This window comes from Adiantum capillus-veneris, chromosome 16, assembly GCF_014529385.1.
Source record: "Adiantum capillus-veneris isolate H3 chromosome 16, ASM1452938v2, whole genome shotgun sequence".
NCBI lineage: Eukaryota > Viridiplantae > Streptophyta > Polypodiopsida > Polypodiales > Pteridaceae > Adiantum > Adiantum capillus-veneris.
This window is the reverse complement of record NC_140946.1, coordinates 91,548,128-91,564,995: the sequence shown is the minus strand read 5'-3', so window position 1 is coordinate 91,564,995 and position 16,868 is coordinate 91,548,128. Positions and strand designations below refer to the sequence as shown.

Sequence of the window (16,868 nt, the reverse complement as noted above, 5' to 3'; positions counted from 1 at the left end):
GCTAGAGACGTCCGATCACCCATTACTTGTACACACCTTATTCTTTACTAGATAGAAGAATAAGGGGCTTTCTCACACACATAGTGTTGAGCTGCTCCACCACATCCTATGTTCTCTCTCTCCCCCTTCTCATTCTCCGCACATGCACTACATTCACGCACTCACAATGGAGGCACACCATCACCTACAAGGAAGAAGCACATCGTGATCTTGCCATCGACACAAGAACAAATTGTTGAGATGCCATCCCAAGGGGCCACTTTCAAATAGCCTTGCAACCTTGAAATTTCTAAGCCATCATTAATAATACATTTCCTCCTTTAGTTGGGCATGCTCTTTGATTGCTTAACTTTATAGTTGAGATCCCTTAAGAAAGCACATCCAAAATGAAGGTTGCAACTAAGAAACTTCAAACTCCAATCAAGCACAATACCATGTAGGATGAAGCACAAATTTCATTGAGTATATTATGCACATTTTGAAACCACATGTGCACTATTACCACTTAGTAGTAGTACATGCACTCAGAAAACAAAAAATGCTCTCTTATTAAGCAAGAATATTTAAGAAATCATGGGCCTCTTGACAAGGGAACTTCCATGGTGCCAACCTTCCTCATGGGTGGTCAGCATGGGTCAATTTTCCATGTCACTTGACAATAAAAAGTTTAAGTCCTTACTTAAAATACCTACGTAGGTGGTGTGACACCAATTGTAAATTAATGGCAGCTTAAACATAAGGCTTAACCTAAAATAATTAAAAGAAAGACGTTTACTTGGATCTTAAGAGCTTTATAGGCTCAACGATATAACTTCATTCAACTAGAATGAAAGCCCTAGATTTGATGCATAATGCTGTATGTGGTAATTAGCTTTTTGGATCTTGGAAGTCTGGCTTAAATCTAGTTTTTTTTAAAACCATATTTATACAAAAAAATTCTATTACATCCGATTCTTGGGGGTGGTGTCTCCATAAATTATGTGAAAACCTTATACATACAAATTCTGGTGTTGATGCTGTAAAACCTAGGTATCTGGCATAACCTAAGATTCTGACCGACATATAAGTACTGATCCGGATTTGATACTGATATCTCTGTAAAACCTTATTGCTGGATCAATTGGGCACAAAATAGGATCTTTTGAATTGAGGTGGATGAAATACTAGACACTGGTTTGAATTCTGGAGGGTTATGTGGTGGTTCATATTCTTTCAGAGAGTTACATGGGGATTTTTTGAGAAATGATTTTGGCTTACAAGTTTTGTTTCACAAAACCATAAGAATTGATTTACTAATGAAATCTGAGTTTGGAAATTGTAGATTCTAAACTAGTTATGAAACATACACTTTGTAGATAATACCATGATTATCTATTATTGTCTGGCTTAATCTCTCTACTGAGGATTGCTAGCCTTGCTGGACTTGACTTGCAAAAAATCTGACATACAACATGCTACTGATTACTAGGATTAAGGTTTGGCTTTTGGCTCTTGGATAAAATTTGGTCCATGTTTGAAATCTGAACTTCAATAGCAGGAGTCTTCTGCCAGCTGTGTCTAGATAGGAGATCTGGTCTACATCACATTTTTCTGGTTATGTCTAGATAGGAAATCTGGTCTACATCACATTTTTGCATGATCTCTGGATATGGCTAGTCATTTCTCTAGACTTGATCCTGCTCTCATACAATGGCTATATCTAGGAATGGTTTGAGATGGCCTGCTTTATGGATGGCTCTGGCTCTGGCTAATACTTCTGTGACCCTGGCAATTACTTCTCTGGGGTGATAGTTCAGCTACTATTTTAAATTCAAAAGGAGATCCTTTATGGTATTTGGTATAATGCTGATGAGTGTGCATACCTGTTGCAAAATACTTGAAAACTTAGATACTTCTAGTTCTCGATATTTGCCCTTTATCTGGTCTCGTAATATTCCTAGTTGATTCTAGCCTTTGATCACTGTCTTGCTAACCGAGCAGGATCTTTTACTTCGAGGCTCTGATCCAATAAATCTTCTGGTCTCTTTTCTTGTTGCTAAGTTGAAAATATCTTCTACTCTGATGGTTGAAACGTTGGATAACTTCCTGACATACAATCAAAAAATGGATCTTTTTTTATAATCTTGTATAGGGCTAACATACCCCGATTAAAGTAATTTGAGAGCTTGCTTTTTGGGTACAATGAGATTTCTAGTGTCATTAAATATCTAATGTCTAACCAACCCAAATGATTTTCTCATATTAAACTAATCGTTTAATGTGAGATAATAAACGGGAACAAGGGTTAGAATATAGACATGTGCTTACGGATCTATCTTAACACGGGGCCAATGGTAAAGGGGGCCAAATGAGAGATGGTCTCTCAAAGAGCAAGGTTAACTAATGAAGCTTAAAAGACCTTGGGGTTAGCTTCACTAAAGACTCCAATGGTTACTGTTAAAAGTCCTTTGACCTTAAGCAAGCTAGGGCTGTGCTTGAGGTGGGAACTCCACCTAAGGTGCTTGCCATGCTTGATGACTAAGGTACTTGAGGTACTTGTCACATTTAATCAGGAAGTTGCTTGAGAAGCTTCCTATGCATGGGAGGTAAGATGCTTGAGTCAAAAAGAGAACCTACACACTTAATGAGGAAGTTGCTTGAGAAACTTCCTATGCATAAAAATCTCAAAGTTAGGGGAATTCTAAAAGAGCACATGGGACATATGTCAAACTCTCACTAAGCTTAACCACATGGTGTGCTTGAATGCTATTGGTTGGGCTAAAGAGGGGTCCAATGAGCTTCTACTTCCATCTAACAAATATCTAGATATTTTCAAGCTCTCTCTCTCTAAGGGGTAAGGAGGACACTTGTCAAAAGACTACCCATGTACTTGACTGCATGCTGCATGTGATTGGCTAGGGGTCCAATGAGCTTGCAACATGCAGAAAGGTCACTAGTCGCTCAAAGCAAGGAGGGGGGGGTGCTAGGGGGATATACTCCACACACACACACACACACACTCATTTTGAAAAGCGATTCTCACTTGGTGAAAGTTGAGGAACACCACCTCCTTCTCCAAGCTTGTGAGAGTGAAAGCCTACACCAACACTCTTGGCTATGGAATGCAAATCCAACCAAGAGTCATGCTTCAATGCTTAAGCTTTCCATCTTCTCCATCTTCATTACTATGCTATTATGTATGCTAGCAAGAAGAGTAATGATAAGTGAGGAACTATTTCTTTCTCCTATGGAATGTTTCTTCTTCCTCTTTCCTATCCTCATTCCCCACTAGCTCTCTCCACCTTCGAAGGTGTTTGAGGCCTTGGAATTGAGGCTTGGGATAGTTAATGCTTTCTTCAATTTTATGTTATGCTTGTGATGCATGAAGATTTCCATCTTCATTGCATCGCCTAGGTTACAAGGAACACAAAGATTGTATTGTACCAAGTCTCTCTTGATGGGAGAAACTATAATACAAATGCCTATTGGAGGGGGGACCGTCTCCATATGAATCCGGTCCTCAACTATTGTCATGTTCTCTAAACTCTCTCTCTTGCAAAAGTATTGTTCATGCCAAGTTAACTAAGTACCATGTTTATGTTGCTACCATCAATTAAGTTCAACCGCTATGCTCACAAAGAATCTCTCAAAAGTGCTTCACCTAATTTCCTAATTCCACTACTCTCAAAGTTCATAGGCAATAACCATTACATCTAGCCATTATGTTCTACTATGGCTAGTTGGTTTGTTCTTTTGAAGGGCTCGACCTCGAAGCATATTTTAAGATGAAGTTATGAAACTTAGCATTGCATGCAAGTTTTTTCCATACATTTTTAGCTAAAGTAGTACATAGAATGATATGGATTAGTCGACATTTTTTATAGTAAATGGTTATTTAAAAAACCAATGGAGCAACTCTGGCAGGAATTTGATGTTAAAAAATCCTTGAGATTGTAATATGTATGACAATAGCTAGTCTAATAATTTTTAAGTTTGACATGGATAACAACTGATAGATTCTTTGAAGCTTGCCATACGTAGCCAAGTCTAACATATCTGTTGTCTTGACTATATGGATGCAGGTGAGAATTCTATCTTGGCTTAAAAAGGTTTAGCTTGCTGCAGTTCAAACTTTGAAAACACTTGATGATTCAATTGGGATAGTTTTGATACCTTTGTATAAACTCATTTGGAATGATACTTCCTTCTTATTATGCTGTACAATTATGAATCAAAGACCGAGTTGTTTTCGTACTAATCTTTGCCTAAACATCTTTAGCCAGTCATCTTTTGAACGTTGTGTTCCTTGGTGTGTATTTATTAAACTCTCCTCTCATGGCCGTCCGCCGCCCTCGTGCATGGGGTTGTCTTTTCCCATTCTGCCACTTGGCCTCTTCGCCCTTATCAATTTGTAGGGGCAGTTCCTATAGCAAGCCACAACCCCTAGCCACAGGTAGTGTGTGAATGCCCCTAGACTATAGGATACTTCACAATATTCAAGAGCGTGAGGGGAGGTGTTCCTTATGTGTATAAGGTCCTCTTTGGTACAAATAACACTTGCAAAGCATGCGAGGTAGATGTGCATTAGAGAAATGAGAATGTTTACGAGACCTAGTAGATCACTGTGAACTTGCTAGTCATCCACATCGATTAACAAACAAAATTACATACAAAAGGTGCCCTCACAATAGTTGTGGAAGAAGAGGTGGCAATGTTCTTCTTAACTAGAGTGCTTTGTTACTTGCATTCACATTGAGTTAGAATGTGGCTGCTATGTTCATCAGTTCAGCTTTCAACAAGTGTATTTTGCAAAGAAGGTTCTCGGGGTTATAGGTTTTGTAGGCTGATACTTCTAATTATGTCTAGCATATTTAACTACTTGGAAGCACAGGAGCGGGAAAAGAAACAAAAATGGTATTCTTAAATTTTTTTTCTTCCATAAACATGCTTTTGATTTAATTAGGGAGAGACTTGCAATTGGTGGGGTGTGCTTGTACAAACGGGGCGAGTATGTAGGGCTAGTTGCAAAGTTTATACTATATATAAAGCGGGCAGAGATAACCCCCCCCCCCCCCCCCCCCCCCCCCCCCCCCCCCCCAACACCCCACACACACACACCCAGCCACATGTCAAGTGCTCCCGAGTACGGCTCCTTTAGGCAATGCTCTATGTGTGTGTGTGTGTGTGAGAGAGAGAGAGAGAGAGAGAGAGAGAGAAGTGTATGTAAAAATGATATCCATGGCTTGCAAAAATTCTACCGTCTTGATAAATTTAACCTTTTCCTTTTCGTTTAGAAACTAATGATCAATCAACGAACCTTTAAAGGCCATTTTAAGAGAAGTACACAGACAAAATTTATGTGCTACGAGCAACGGTAGAGTTGTTGGTTAAAGCACACCATGACAGCTTGTAGTAGGCCGATGAAAACTTGCGTACCATTACGCCCTTGCAGGCGTCGCAGATGACTGTGTCTGGAGCTCAATTGCGAGAGAAAAATGGTTGATCGTCCCAGTGGCACCCAGCGCTACCTCAAAGGAGTAACGCTCGGTGAAGGAACCTATGGTGTTGTGTACAAAGCCCTGGACAGTCAGGTATTTCGCTGCATGGAATCCCGGCGTAACTACATGCATGCACTTAAGCTGTGTCTGTTTTGATTGAGGTTTGCTTATGCTTTGGCATGGCAGCTCACTATATTTTGGTAGTCCAGTGGTTTTGCTCTTGTGGGCACGCTTGTTTTAAATGATGGTTTTGTAGGGGACTTCGTTGATCTTGAGGTTCTCTGTGACACAATTAGTGCAGATTAGTGGAACGTAGCTTGTGTCTCGTCAATTTTTGTGGACATTTGCCTCTATTACTTGTTGAGAACCCGCCCTGTGGTTACCTGTAGCTGAACATTTTGTTTGTGCTTCTCAACTATGTAGTGCATTGCTTGTTCTTTCTATAAGCGATTTGCAATTGGTTGCATTAAAATTTTTGAAGGTGTGTTGGGATTTCAAGTGAAAAATGAGTTTGCTTTTTTGTTCCATTATTCTTGAGGTATCTGTTTTAGAGATGGTAAGGGATGCTGAAACCACAGTCTTATAACTACAAGACTAAGTATTGAGCACAAGATGTGATCCATGGATCTACCGTTTACATGTTATATAAATTTTTCTTGTGAGTCTCTACTTTGGCAGCAGCTCATAATTGAGTTGGGACATGTTAGATCAACCATTGTATTTCTCATTTTCATTGGCTACCTTCTTCCAATGACTTCAAATAAGCATGTATCCTTAATAGGGTTCCTTGCTTCAAGATGATGTTTGAGTTTTGGTTTTTGACAATTTGGTTATGGGGCATGGTTTTTAATGCTTCCTTCTGCTGACCAACTAGTCACACAGCCTCAGGCATGACAAGGCCAAACGATCAGTGTTCTGTGTTTAGAGTGCCTGCTATGGCCCATACTCTTTTTTGACCTTTATAAAGCACACCAGCTATGAATCATCCAATTAGTTAGATGGAAGGAGACACCATTACTTTTATTTTCTCATTGAGGTCAGTCAAAGGTACAACCTTGCTGATTCTTTCTTTGAGTATGTCTAAGATATAACCTTGAAGTTCTTCTGGCAAGGTCTTTTTTTCCCGTCATTCGGGTAACCACTGACTCGGATATATCTTTCCAATCTTTTAACCCTCTCATTTTATTTTATGAATGACGAGAAGTCCATATCAAATGTCTTGGAGATTACCTATTGTGTTTGATGTGAATGTTGTACCTTGTCATTTACTTCTTCCTCTTGATGTTGCTTGTGGATCTTCAATGTCTCTGGTTTTACCATTATAGATTGTAGCTGTGTGTCAAGGTTGAGAATCTTGGCTTTTTTGGAGATCAAAGTTTCTTTAAGGCTTGCCACTTCTTGCTGCAATTTTCTCATTTTATTGAGGATATGGGATTCCTAGAGAGTTCACTTTAGTAGAGGGGGAGGGACAGAGGGAAGGCTGGATGCCACAATGGTATGATTTTTGCTTGGTTGGACCATATTTGAATCAAGGGGTGCTGCTGTATCTAGGGACCCTCCTTGCCACAACGGCCCCCCTTGCCCTTTTTTTTTTGGGGGGGGGGGGGGGGGGGGGGGGAAGGGTGGTGGGTGTGTCAGCCTTAGCTAGCGGTTGGCGGCTACCCACATGTGGGCTCAGTAATACAAGTCAGCACAAGCACACCGCTTGCTTGTTAGCACAGGGCATACTTGTTAACACAAGCATGCCTTGCGCTTGTCAATACAAGCAGGCCCTTTGTTTATTTTTTGCGAGAGAGAGAAATGAAAATGAAATGAAATGAAATGTTATATTAACGTCTTCAAAAGGCCAAAATGACCTATGAGACCAATCAGTTACAAAATAGTGAATCTAATACCATGTCTGGGTACAAAAGAACTAGAAAAGAACTAGAAGTGGAACAAAATACTACTACTACTACTACAATCTAAAACTACGTGGGTGTAGCAGCTGATACAATAGGTACCCGGTAAATTGGATGTAACAGTGTGTGAAACAAAGATGGAAGAAATGGTGAGGATCCATCCTCATCTGCACTCTGGATGTCGAGAGAGTATGGCTCGAATCTTCTGTTGTAGTCTCCGTCGATGCTGTGTAGCTCCTCTCCTCAGTCGCGGTCGTCTGTATCTCTGTAGCTCCAATGCTCGGTCGATGAGAGTGCCAGTAGTGGTCGAATGAGTGTGGGACGAGCTCTGCAGTGGTGGCTGCTCCTCTGGCTGTCCCATATCTAGTGAAAAGAAATCTGTAATGTCTCTGGGACTGCCTCTCTCTAGCTCTCCCCAGTAAAGTGTCTCTATACCTGTGTAACTCAAGTAGATATAGTCCAAGACATCTCTGATCCTCATAACTCATGACCCTAGATAGAGGACCAAAACCCTCTCTGAATAAGCAGTGGAAACGCCCCCGTATCTCATAGAACACTGTGCAAGAGAGAGAGAGAGAGAGAGAGAGAGAGAGAGAGAGAGAGAGAGAGAGAGAGAGAGAGAGAGAGAGAGAGAGAGAGAGAGAGAGAGAGAGAGAGAGAGAGAGAGAGAGTCTCGTTGCCCCTCGGAGGACTGGCTTATGGGTGTGTGTGTGTGTGAGAGTGAGTGCGTGTGTGGATGCATGTCCTTCGAGTTTACTATTCTTGTTTTTTTCTTTTTGTTGCTTTTGTTTTTGTTTGTGTGTTTTGCTTTCTCTCTCCTCACTCTCCAAGGACTCCTCGGACGGTTTTCACTTGGATGCAGTTTTCATAGCCTCCTGCGTTTCCTTGGAGTTCCCTCTTCAACTATGGTCTTCAGGAGCCACCTTCAACAAGTTGACTGCTCGCTCTTCTGGATGAAAGCTCCATGTCTGTTTGAAAGGTGGGCATGGGAACTCCTGCTACACCTAGTGCAAGCTTTGAAGTGACACATAATATACATGTGTGTTTGGCTACTTTGAAAGCCACCTGGAGATGAGAGTTGCTGGATATTGGCCGTCAAAATTTTTGTATATATACCCCTCCTTTTGTATATGAAGTTATGCTAATAAGAAAGTTTTATTCCAAGTTTATGTATTAGCTCCCCTTTTTAGAAGTCGATTCTCTCTCTCTCTCTCTCTCTACACACACTCAATAACCATGGCTATTCAACAATTCAAGCCTCCATGAGAGTTGTTTCTCTCTCCCACAAGCCCAACAATTGGTATCAGAGCCGCTATCGGCTTGCCGATCCCCGCTTCCCTCATTGTGTGTAGAAAAGGAGCTTGGCTTAGAGGTGAGGTTGTGCAGAGAGCTTGAATCGAGCTCAAGAGATCAAACTTGGGATTTGCGGGCAGTTTCTAGCAAGAACGAAAGTGAGGAGCTCGTGAGCTTGCATCAAGGCAAATCGAGAGCTAATTGAAACTCAAGCCATGTAGGAATTCTGAAGTAGACATTGCAAGCTTGGAGTGCCGAGGTCGAAATGGATCTTCAAAGTATATCTGTAACAAAACAAACCTCCCCTTCTTCCCCTGCTTCTTCTTCTTCGACTACATTAACTGCTCCTTTCATTGGCTTCTTGCCTTTATTGTTATTGCTGTTACCTTGATCTTTTGAATAGCACCTAGAAGAAGGATGCCCCTTCTTACCGCAATTGCTACAGAATTTATTGATATAACAATCCTTAGCTACATGTCCCATTTTCCCAGAGTCGTAGCACTTTCGAACGTTGAAAGATGATGTAGTGTCTATGGACAATTGCTCCGTTTGTCAGTGTAGATGAAATTTTCTGCTTCTTTTCCTTTGCCTGAAACGAGCTTGCCACATCTTGAAGTGCTGGAGTTGGCTCTTTTTTTCAAGAATAGTGACTATATGGTCATAGTTGGAAGGAAGTTTTTAAAGGAGGACTGCAACTTTGTCGTCTTTTGCTACTTCTCATTGGATGTAGGTCAATTGTGTGATCATGCTTTTAAGCTATTGACCAAACTGGCTATGTCTTCCTTCTCGAGCATAGTGAGTTTGTAAAGTTGCCTTTTTAGGCTAACCTTACTCCGTTTGGCTCTAGCTCCGAAATTCTTCTCCTAGAACTTGCCAGGCCTCGTATGCATGTGTGCACTCATCTATAAAATCTACGTAATTATCATGGGAGTGCAGTAATTTTTATGCTGTTCATCTTTTTCTTGATCAAATGCACTAGATGCCTTGGTTTGTATGCCTTCGTGATCATTGAGAGGTGTTTTTATTACGCCCCATAATGTTTTCTTCATTAAATAACCCCTTAGCTTAGTTTGCCAGGTTGGAAGCCCTCCCCATTAAATGTTATAATTCCTCTTTCTTCCATGATGGAAGTGCTCGTGAAAAATGCCAAGGACTTGGTCCTTACCAATAGAGAGACTCTCTCTATGGCAATGTATTGTCCAATTTCACAAAGAAAATAGTGCAGGTGCGAGCGTAATAATCTCTATTGTGAAGTCACTCTTCATGAATAAGAATCATGAAGCACCTCTTCACAAAAAAGGATTAAATAATTTTTGTCCGTTTGAAAGCTTGATCGAGAATGAGTTTGCTAATTTTTACCTGCTTAAAACTTGAAAATTGATGGCGCCGAACAAGAGGACCCGTTGATTTGAGGCGTGTGTGTGTGTATGTGAGCTCGTTATTCTCTCTCTCAAACCTTCTCTCACCCTGCTTGTACATGGAGACTCTCTCTCTCTCTCTCTGACTCGTCGAGTGTGTGGGGACCCGAGTGTGTGAACACACTGATGTACACAAACTTGATTTTTTTTCTTTATCTCTGTTGAAACTGGACACTGCTGACGAGAGAGAGAGAGAGAGAGAGAGAGAGAGAGAGAGAGAGAGAGAGAGAGAGAGAGAGAGAGAGAGAGAGAGAGAGAACCACTCGATACTGGTGTTGACGAGTTGATGAAATAAGCCAACATTGCTCGTTCCAACCCTCAATTGCTACTCGCTCGGCACTGCCCATTGTTGAAAGGGCTTGCTTATCTCCGCTTCAAACCCTGCAATTTTTGAGCTCCTGTACGATTTCCATTCGTCTTAATTTCCTGCATGTGATCATTGAATACAATTCGATTTTCCTGCTGCAACTTGGTTTCGGCAGTGCTTGCTCGATTTTGCTTCTATTCGTTGTCCGATTCCAAATTTGCTGTCGGGTCTTGCTTTATATTGCTTCCGACTCTATGCTCCCTAATACTTCCTTTCTTCTTGCCCTTCTCTAGTTCAAGGGGAGGTATTATTTTGTCATCCTGTGTGGATAGTTCTTGTCATCTTTAGTGGATAGCGTCATCCTGTCTGGATAAATGGGTCTTCATTATGTAGTACATGCCCAAGGGGAGGATTGAAAGGTGGGCATGGGAACTCCTTCTACACCTAGCGCAAGCTTTGAAGTGACACATAATATACATGTGTGTTTGGCTACTTTGAAAGCCACATGGAGATGAGAGCTGCCGGATACTGGTAAAGTCCAAAGGTAGCGTGAAAGGTAGTCTTATGGACATCCTCCAGAAGTATGCGTATCTTTTGATACCCGCTCTTTAAATCAATGTGACTAAAGATGCTTGCACCTTGTAACTTATGGAGAATATCATCAATCCGAGGAATCAGAAAACTATTCTTGATAGTGATCTTTCTTCTGCACTAGTAAAACTGGAGAGCAGTACGGTGAAGTATTTGGTCGTACTAGACCTTTTTCTAGAAGCTCGTTGACTTGCTTCAAAATTTCCTCTTGCTGAGCAAGACTTGCCCTGTAAATACTTGGTACGAGATCAATGCGATGATTTTTCGGACGTTCCGAAGGTAGTTTATCTGGAAAAGTGTCGGTGAAACAATCCTTATACCTTTCAAAAAATTGAAAACGTTTAATTTTCAAACTAGAGAGCGAACCCTCATAAGTTTTATCCTTTTCTCGTTAGAAAATCAAGTAAGCACAAACACACTTCTTTATTTCCTTTTTAATGGAGATATGGCTTACAATAGGGAATAGCCAATCCCTTGCATCAACAAAAATTTTAACGTCCTTGCTCTCATTCTCAAAAGCAAGGGTCTTTTCCACGTAATTTGGGGCCTCATGCTTAAAAGCGAGGGTCTTTTCCACATAATTTGGGACTGGTGCATATGATAGTGCCATGGCGGCATTCCCAAGATGATATCACATCCTTTAATGGGTGCCATCAAGGGTTCTCGGCAATCTGAAGATTGAGCTGTTGTTGCATGGGAGTTGCATTGGTAGTCAATCTCTCGAATGCCGATCTGGAAGTGGCCGGAGTTCCAAGCTGAGCCGGTGTGAGGTCCAAGCGTTGTTCAATATCTAATAAGATAAAGTTGTCCGTTGATCAAGGATCATAGAAGATCAATATCCGCTGGTTATTCACAAATCCCCAGCCTTTTAGGACCTGACGCTTATCTTTTTTTGTTTCCATATTCCCTTGCACATTAGGAATGGAATTCGAGCTTGGTGGAGCGGGTTCCTTCTTTGATTGTTCCTTCTTCAAAGATGTTTATTCCTGTCGTTGCTGCCGAATAGGGTAGTCGGTCTTGATGTGTCCTTTCTCACCACAGTAAAAGCACCTTCCTTACTCTTTGAAGGTTTGTACTTGATTTGGTGTGAGACGCTTGAGCTGTTTGCCAGGACCTTGTGGCTTCTTAGGCTGATCCAGCCCCCGGGTCCTTAGGAGGAGGCTTTTTGCCTTGGTCTCTATGATCATCATAAACCGCTCTTTGACTTGCACGGTACGTGCTACGTTCCATCTTCTGGGGGTACTAGTGGAATGTAGATGCTCACAATGATTGGCGACTTCATCATCTGTTGAAGGGTATTGTGGGGATACACCTTCATGCTCTTTCGAAGCGGCTGCTTCGAATTTCCGCATCTTTTTCTCGTCGGAGATCTTCTTGAAAGGCGTAACTTGAAGGAGGACCGACCTATACTTGTCAACATAAGCGGTAACTTTTTCATGTTCCTTCTGAGCGAGCCAGTCCCATTCCTTCCCAATGTCCTTCTCGAAGTCGGGCGGAAGAAATTGTTCATAAAATTCAGATTTGAATTGAGTCCACATTCTGGCTTGTGTACCTTTCAGAATCTTGGCTAACCACCAGGTTCTTGCCGTCTCCTTCAGATACATCCCAACATGATGCAACTTGGATTTCTCGGTGAAGTTTCCGTTGGCAAAAGCAACTTTAAATTGTCTTATGGAAGACAGTACCTTGGAGATGTCTCTTCGTCCTGTGTAGCTGTCAAACTTGACATCCCTGTCACCAGATTTGAAAACCTGCATCTTGTGGTGACACTTGCGGTTATCCTTTTTGAACTTGGGCTTCTCTTTGGTATTACCTAGGGAAGTAGTAGGAGTTCTCTTCTTTGAAGAAGGTTTAGATACTGTATGAGAAGTAGTAGTGGTATAATTAGGAGAGTATGATGGACAAGAGATAGCGACATCCTTGCTTTCGTTGAACAATGAGAGTTCGTTTTCTTGGCCCTTGCTCTGGGAAGGTCATTTGCTTCGATCGGGAGATCCCCTGTGCGCTTTGGCACCTCTTTCCGTGTTTTCCTCTTACGAGTTGTTACCACCGGCAGGATTTTCTTGACGCCTATCGGCATGTGTTCCTTTCGGGCTCTTGATTCCTTCCAAAACTTTTTGAACAACTGGCAACGTGAGAAGCTACTGCAATTCCGCGAGTTGAACTTGTACTTGAAGTTCGTCTTCAACGGTTCTTATGTGGCTCGTCATGATTCTTCCCGTTCCTTCCCGGAATCTTCCTCCTTTGCAGAAAAAGAGAGGCGACCGAGCTCTGATACCACTGTCACAAACGGGAGCGCACACGAATAATCAACAAGGTGAAAATGAATAGACTTTCAACCAAAAGAGACGAGGAGAAGATCGACACAGTATTGGGGGTTGGTCCCCTCCCCCCCTCCCTTAAAGAGGATCTTTATCAGGGAGAATCTTTTTACAAGCACAAGAACCGGAGTAACCCCTCCGTTCTAAATCTTAGACTTGATGGTCAATTCCTTCCCATGCGGGAAATTCCGAGAAGCGAGCTCTCAAATCCGTGTGCACACTAAGTGTGAAACACCGCAGACTGGTGCCTTTGCACGATCACTTTCAGATTTTCGGCGACAGAGTCTCCAAGAGCTAGCACTGGCAAAATTTGGGAGTAGAGAAGAAAGCGCTGGCTGAATTTATAGACTCCGGAGTTGGCAGGAATAGGGGGCTAGGGGCGTGCAACAATAGCAGGGGTGGGTAGCGCTAGCAGAGAGAGAGAGAGAGAGAGAGAGAGAGAGAGAGAGAGAGAGAGAGAGAGAGAGAGAGAGAGAGAGATTGATTTTATTATCGTCCTCAGAGGTCAAATATGACCTATGGGACCAAAGTTACATGTGATGTAGTATGTGTATGGATGATGAGTGACTCTCGATGCTCCAAAATTGTAGTGATGAGAGTCGCAATGGAGAGCCCACACTTTGGCTGGGAGAGGAAAGTGTGTAGGTCTAAGTTATGGCTGAAAATGTGAGAGAAGCAAGTTCGGATGTGATCAAAAGCTGAGCACTCTAGTAGTGTGTGGTACTCAGACTCTCGAACTTGCAGTGAGCATAATGTGCACAATCGATTTGACTCTTCTCCATTGCCCCAATGCCCTATCTCGCATCGAAGGAAATGGGAGCTAAGCCGAATTGCTGCGATAGTGCGTATCGCGGACAAGGGAATAGGCTCAAGCATGTAAGTGTGAGTACGGTTTTCTCTCTCAGCGAAGAACATGGTTTTGTAGTTGGGGGCAATATAGGTGGTGTAATGTATGAAGCGTGACCCACCGGATTTCTCCCAAGCCGTAATACATTGGCGTTGTAGAAAAGCTTCATTCACTTGAGAGTCAATTGAAGCATCATGTAGCAAGTGTAATGCATCCCATCTCCCAAACCACTTCTTTATGTCTTGCATCCATCCCGTGCTCAAGATCTTGCTTTTATGCGTCTTTTGAACTTTTTTGCTTGCTTCCCATGCAATTGTAGAAAGTCGATGTGAGGGGTTTTGACGCATCTTTATCATGTACTCCACAACCCTTTCCATGTCCATAACCTCAATTGGAAGAGATCCCGACTCAAGAAGTAGGAGCATATATGGTGTTTGTGTCTTAACTTGGAGAAAGTTTGTAAGAAAACGCTTTTGGACATTCTCAAACTCTTTCCAAGTAGACTTTGAGATGCTCCCGCCCCACACTTCAACTCCATAAAGAAGAACCGGTGTCACCAATGCATCAAAAAGATACTTCTTGAGAACCCAACACTTGATGTTTCCCGCATTACACATGTTCTCAAATGCATAATATGCTCTCTTTCCCGCTTCCAAACGACGCATAGCACATTCATGCCACTTGTGATTGGATGGAACCTCAAGGCCAAGGTACTTAAAGCTCTCAACAACTTCAAGTGTCTCGTTATTGTACACAATGCATGGCTTCTCCTTATGGTTGGTTTTCACAAGCATAACCTTTGTTTTGGATTCATTTACAATCAGTCCACTATGCAAGCAAAAGTTCTCAAGGACAACCATAAGCTTTTGTGCATCTTCTAAAGTGTGTGCTATAGAAGCACTACATCATCCGCATACAACAAAAGCATGATTACCGCATTGCAAATAGTGACCTCTTCAATGCCTTCTTCTTGTATAAAGTCAAGTACCATTTGTTCCAATTGATCGATGCATAGACCAAAGAGAGTTGGTGACAATGGACATCCTTGTTTAACCCCAATAGTGCTTACAAAAATTTCTGAAATTTCTCTTCCATTGCGCAATTGACAAATCACCTTCTCATAGATTCGAGAAACCGCAAGCATAAACTCACTTGGCACTTGGAGTTCTTCCATCCTTCTCCACAAATTGTTACGTGGAATCATATCAAAGGCTTTCTTAAAGTCCACAAAACAATAATACAATCGCTTGCCTTTCAACCGACTTTCCTCCATGAGAACACGAAGAGTGACAAGATGATCAATGGTGCTATGGCATCGACGAAAACCCGCTTGTCCCTTTGCACGCTTGTCATTCTCTTTAGCCCAATCACTCAATTTCATCTCCATTATGCACCCAAACAACTTTTCCATAAGAGACCCAATCATTATAGTCCGGTAGTTGCTTACATTCTTTACATCCCCTCCTTTATGCAAAGGCTTAACCCAATTAGTAGTCCAATCATAAGGCATACCATGTTGAAGTGCAAGGTTGAACATATCACACATCCACTCATGGGTAAAATCTCCCGTCCATTTGATCATCTCCGGCTTGATACCTTGAAGATCTCCCGCTTTGCGAGTGGCCAACTTTTCAAGCCCACCGCATACATCCTCAATAGTAAAAAAAGACGGCATACATGGGAGTGAACCGTAAAATGGCATTTTTTCAGTATTTGCTTGCTTATATAATTGCCTACAATGTGTGTACATATCCACTAGACTCAATTTACCAAAATTCTCAACCCGCTTGCCTCTCAAGTTTCTCCAAAATCTTCCACATGCATGTGCCTTTTCTTGGACTTGAAATTCTTGTTGCTTTACTTCCCATCTTCTTCTCTTCTTTTGAATCAATGCTTTGTATGTATGCAAATGACTTTGATAGTTGTCTTTGTCCATAGTTGCATCAAGCTTTATCAAGGACTTTCGAGCATCTTGACATTCTTTATCAAACCACCTTTTGCGTGATCTATCTTTGTTGATACCATGGAGGTGCTTTATGGCAAAGCATTCTTCCGCACAAAAACAAATAGCTTTCTTGAAAGCTTCCCATTTAGTTTCCAATGGTGCATCACATTGAAGCTTTGTCATCCGTAATTTTTGCTCAACCATTTCAATGTACATTGGTGCCCGTTTGAAATCCATACATAGTGATAACTTCTCTTTCCTTTGGCTGAGATTATCATGCTTAGTTGCTTCTCCATATGAAAGGTCAATACATAAGGTGCGATGGTCGGATTCCGGGGTCCATTGACCAAACATAAAACTCTTTATGCGATACATGATGGCTTCAGAGAGTAGCATATAGTCAATCACACTATCCCCATTATGTCTCCTACATGTAAATCCATTGGTTCCACTCCACAAAGATACACCATTGGCAATGAGCATACCCGTGCTATTACACATGTGTAAAAGTAACTTTCCATAGTGATCCGGCTCTTTCTTATCCATTGAAGTACGATCATACAAGTGAACTTCCTCAAACTCCCTTGAAATGTATGGCATATCAAATTGTTGAGTATCATGTTGCAATGTTTTTGTGCGAGCATTCATATCCCCAAATACAATAACATCACCTTCACCTTTGAAATAAGCAATGTCCTCTTCCAAATTAGAAAATGGTTGATCTCTATCCATGCAAGCATAAAAGGGAGAATCATGATGAGGAATGTA

The 16,868-nt window shown here is 41.7% G+C and overlaps 1 protein-coding gene across 1 annotated transcript in view; it reads left to right on the top strand.

Moving 5' to 3' along the window:
- Positions 1-5,324: 5,324 nt before the first annotated feature.
- Positions 5,325-16,868, top strand: part of LOC147439446 (cyclin-dependent kinase D-2-like) — a 42,984-nt gene continuing 31,440 nt past the window's right edge. Inside the window, exon 1 of the mRNA XM_086485299.1 lies at positions 5,325-5,570. Within this exon, the coding sequence (XP_086341425.1) occupies positions 5,475-5,570 (96 nt within the window). The 5' untranslated portion in view covers positions 5,325-5,474. The remainder of the gene's footprint in view (positions 5,571-16,868) is intronic.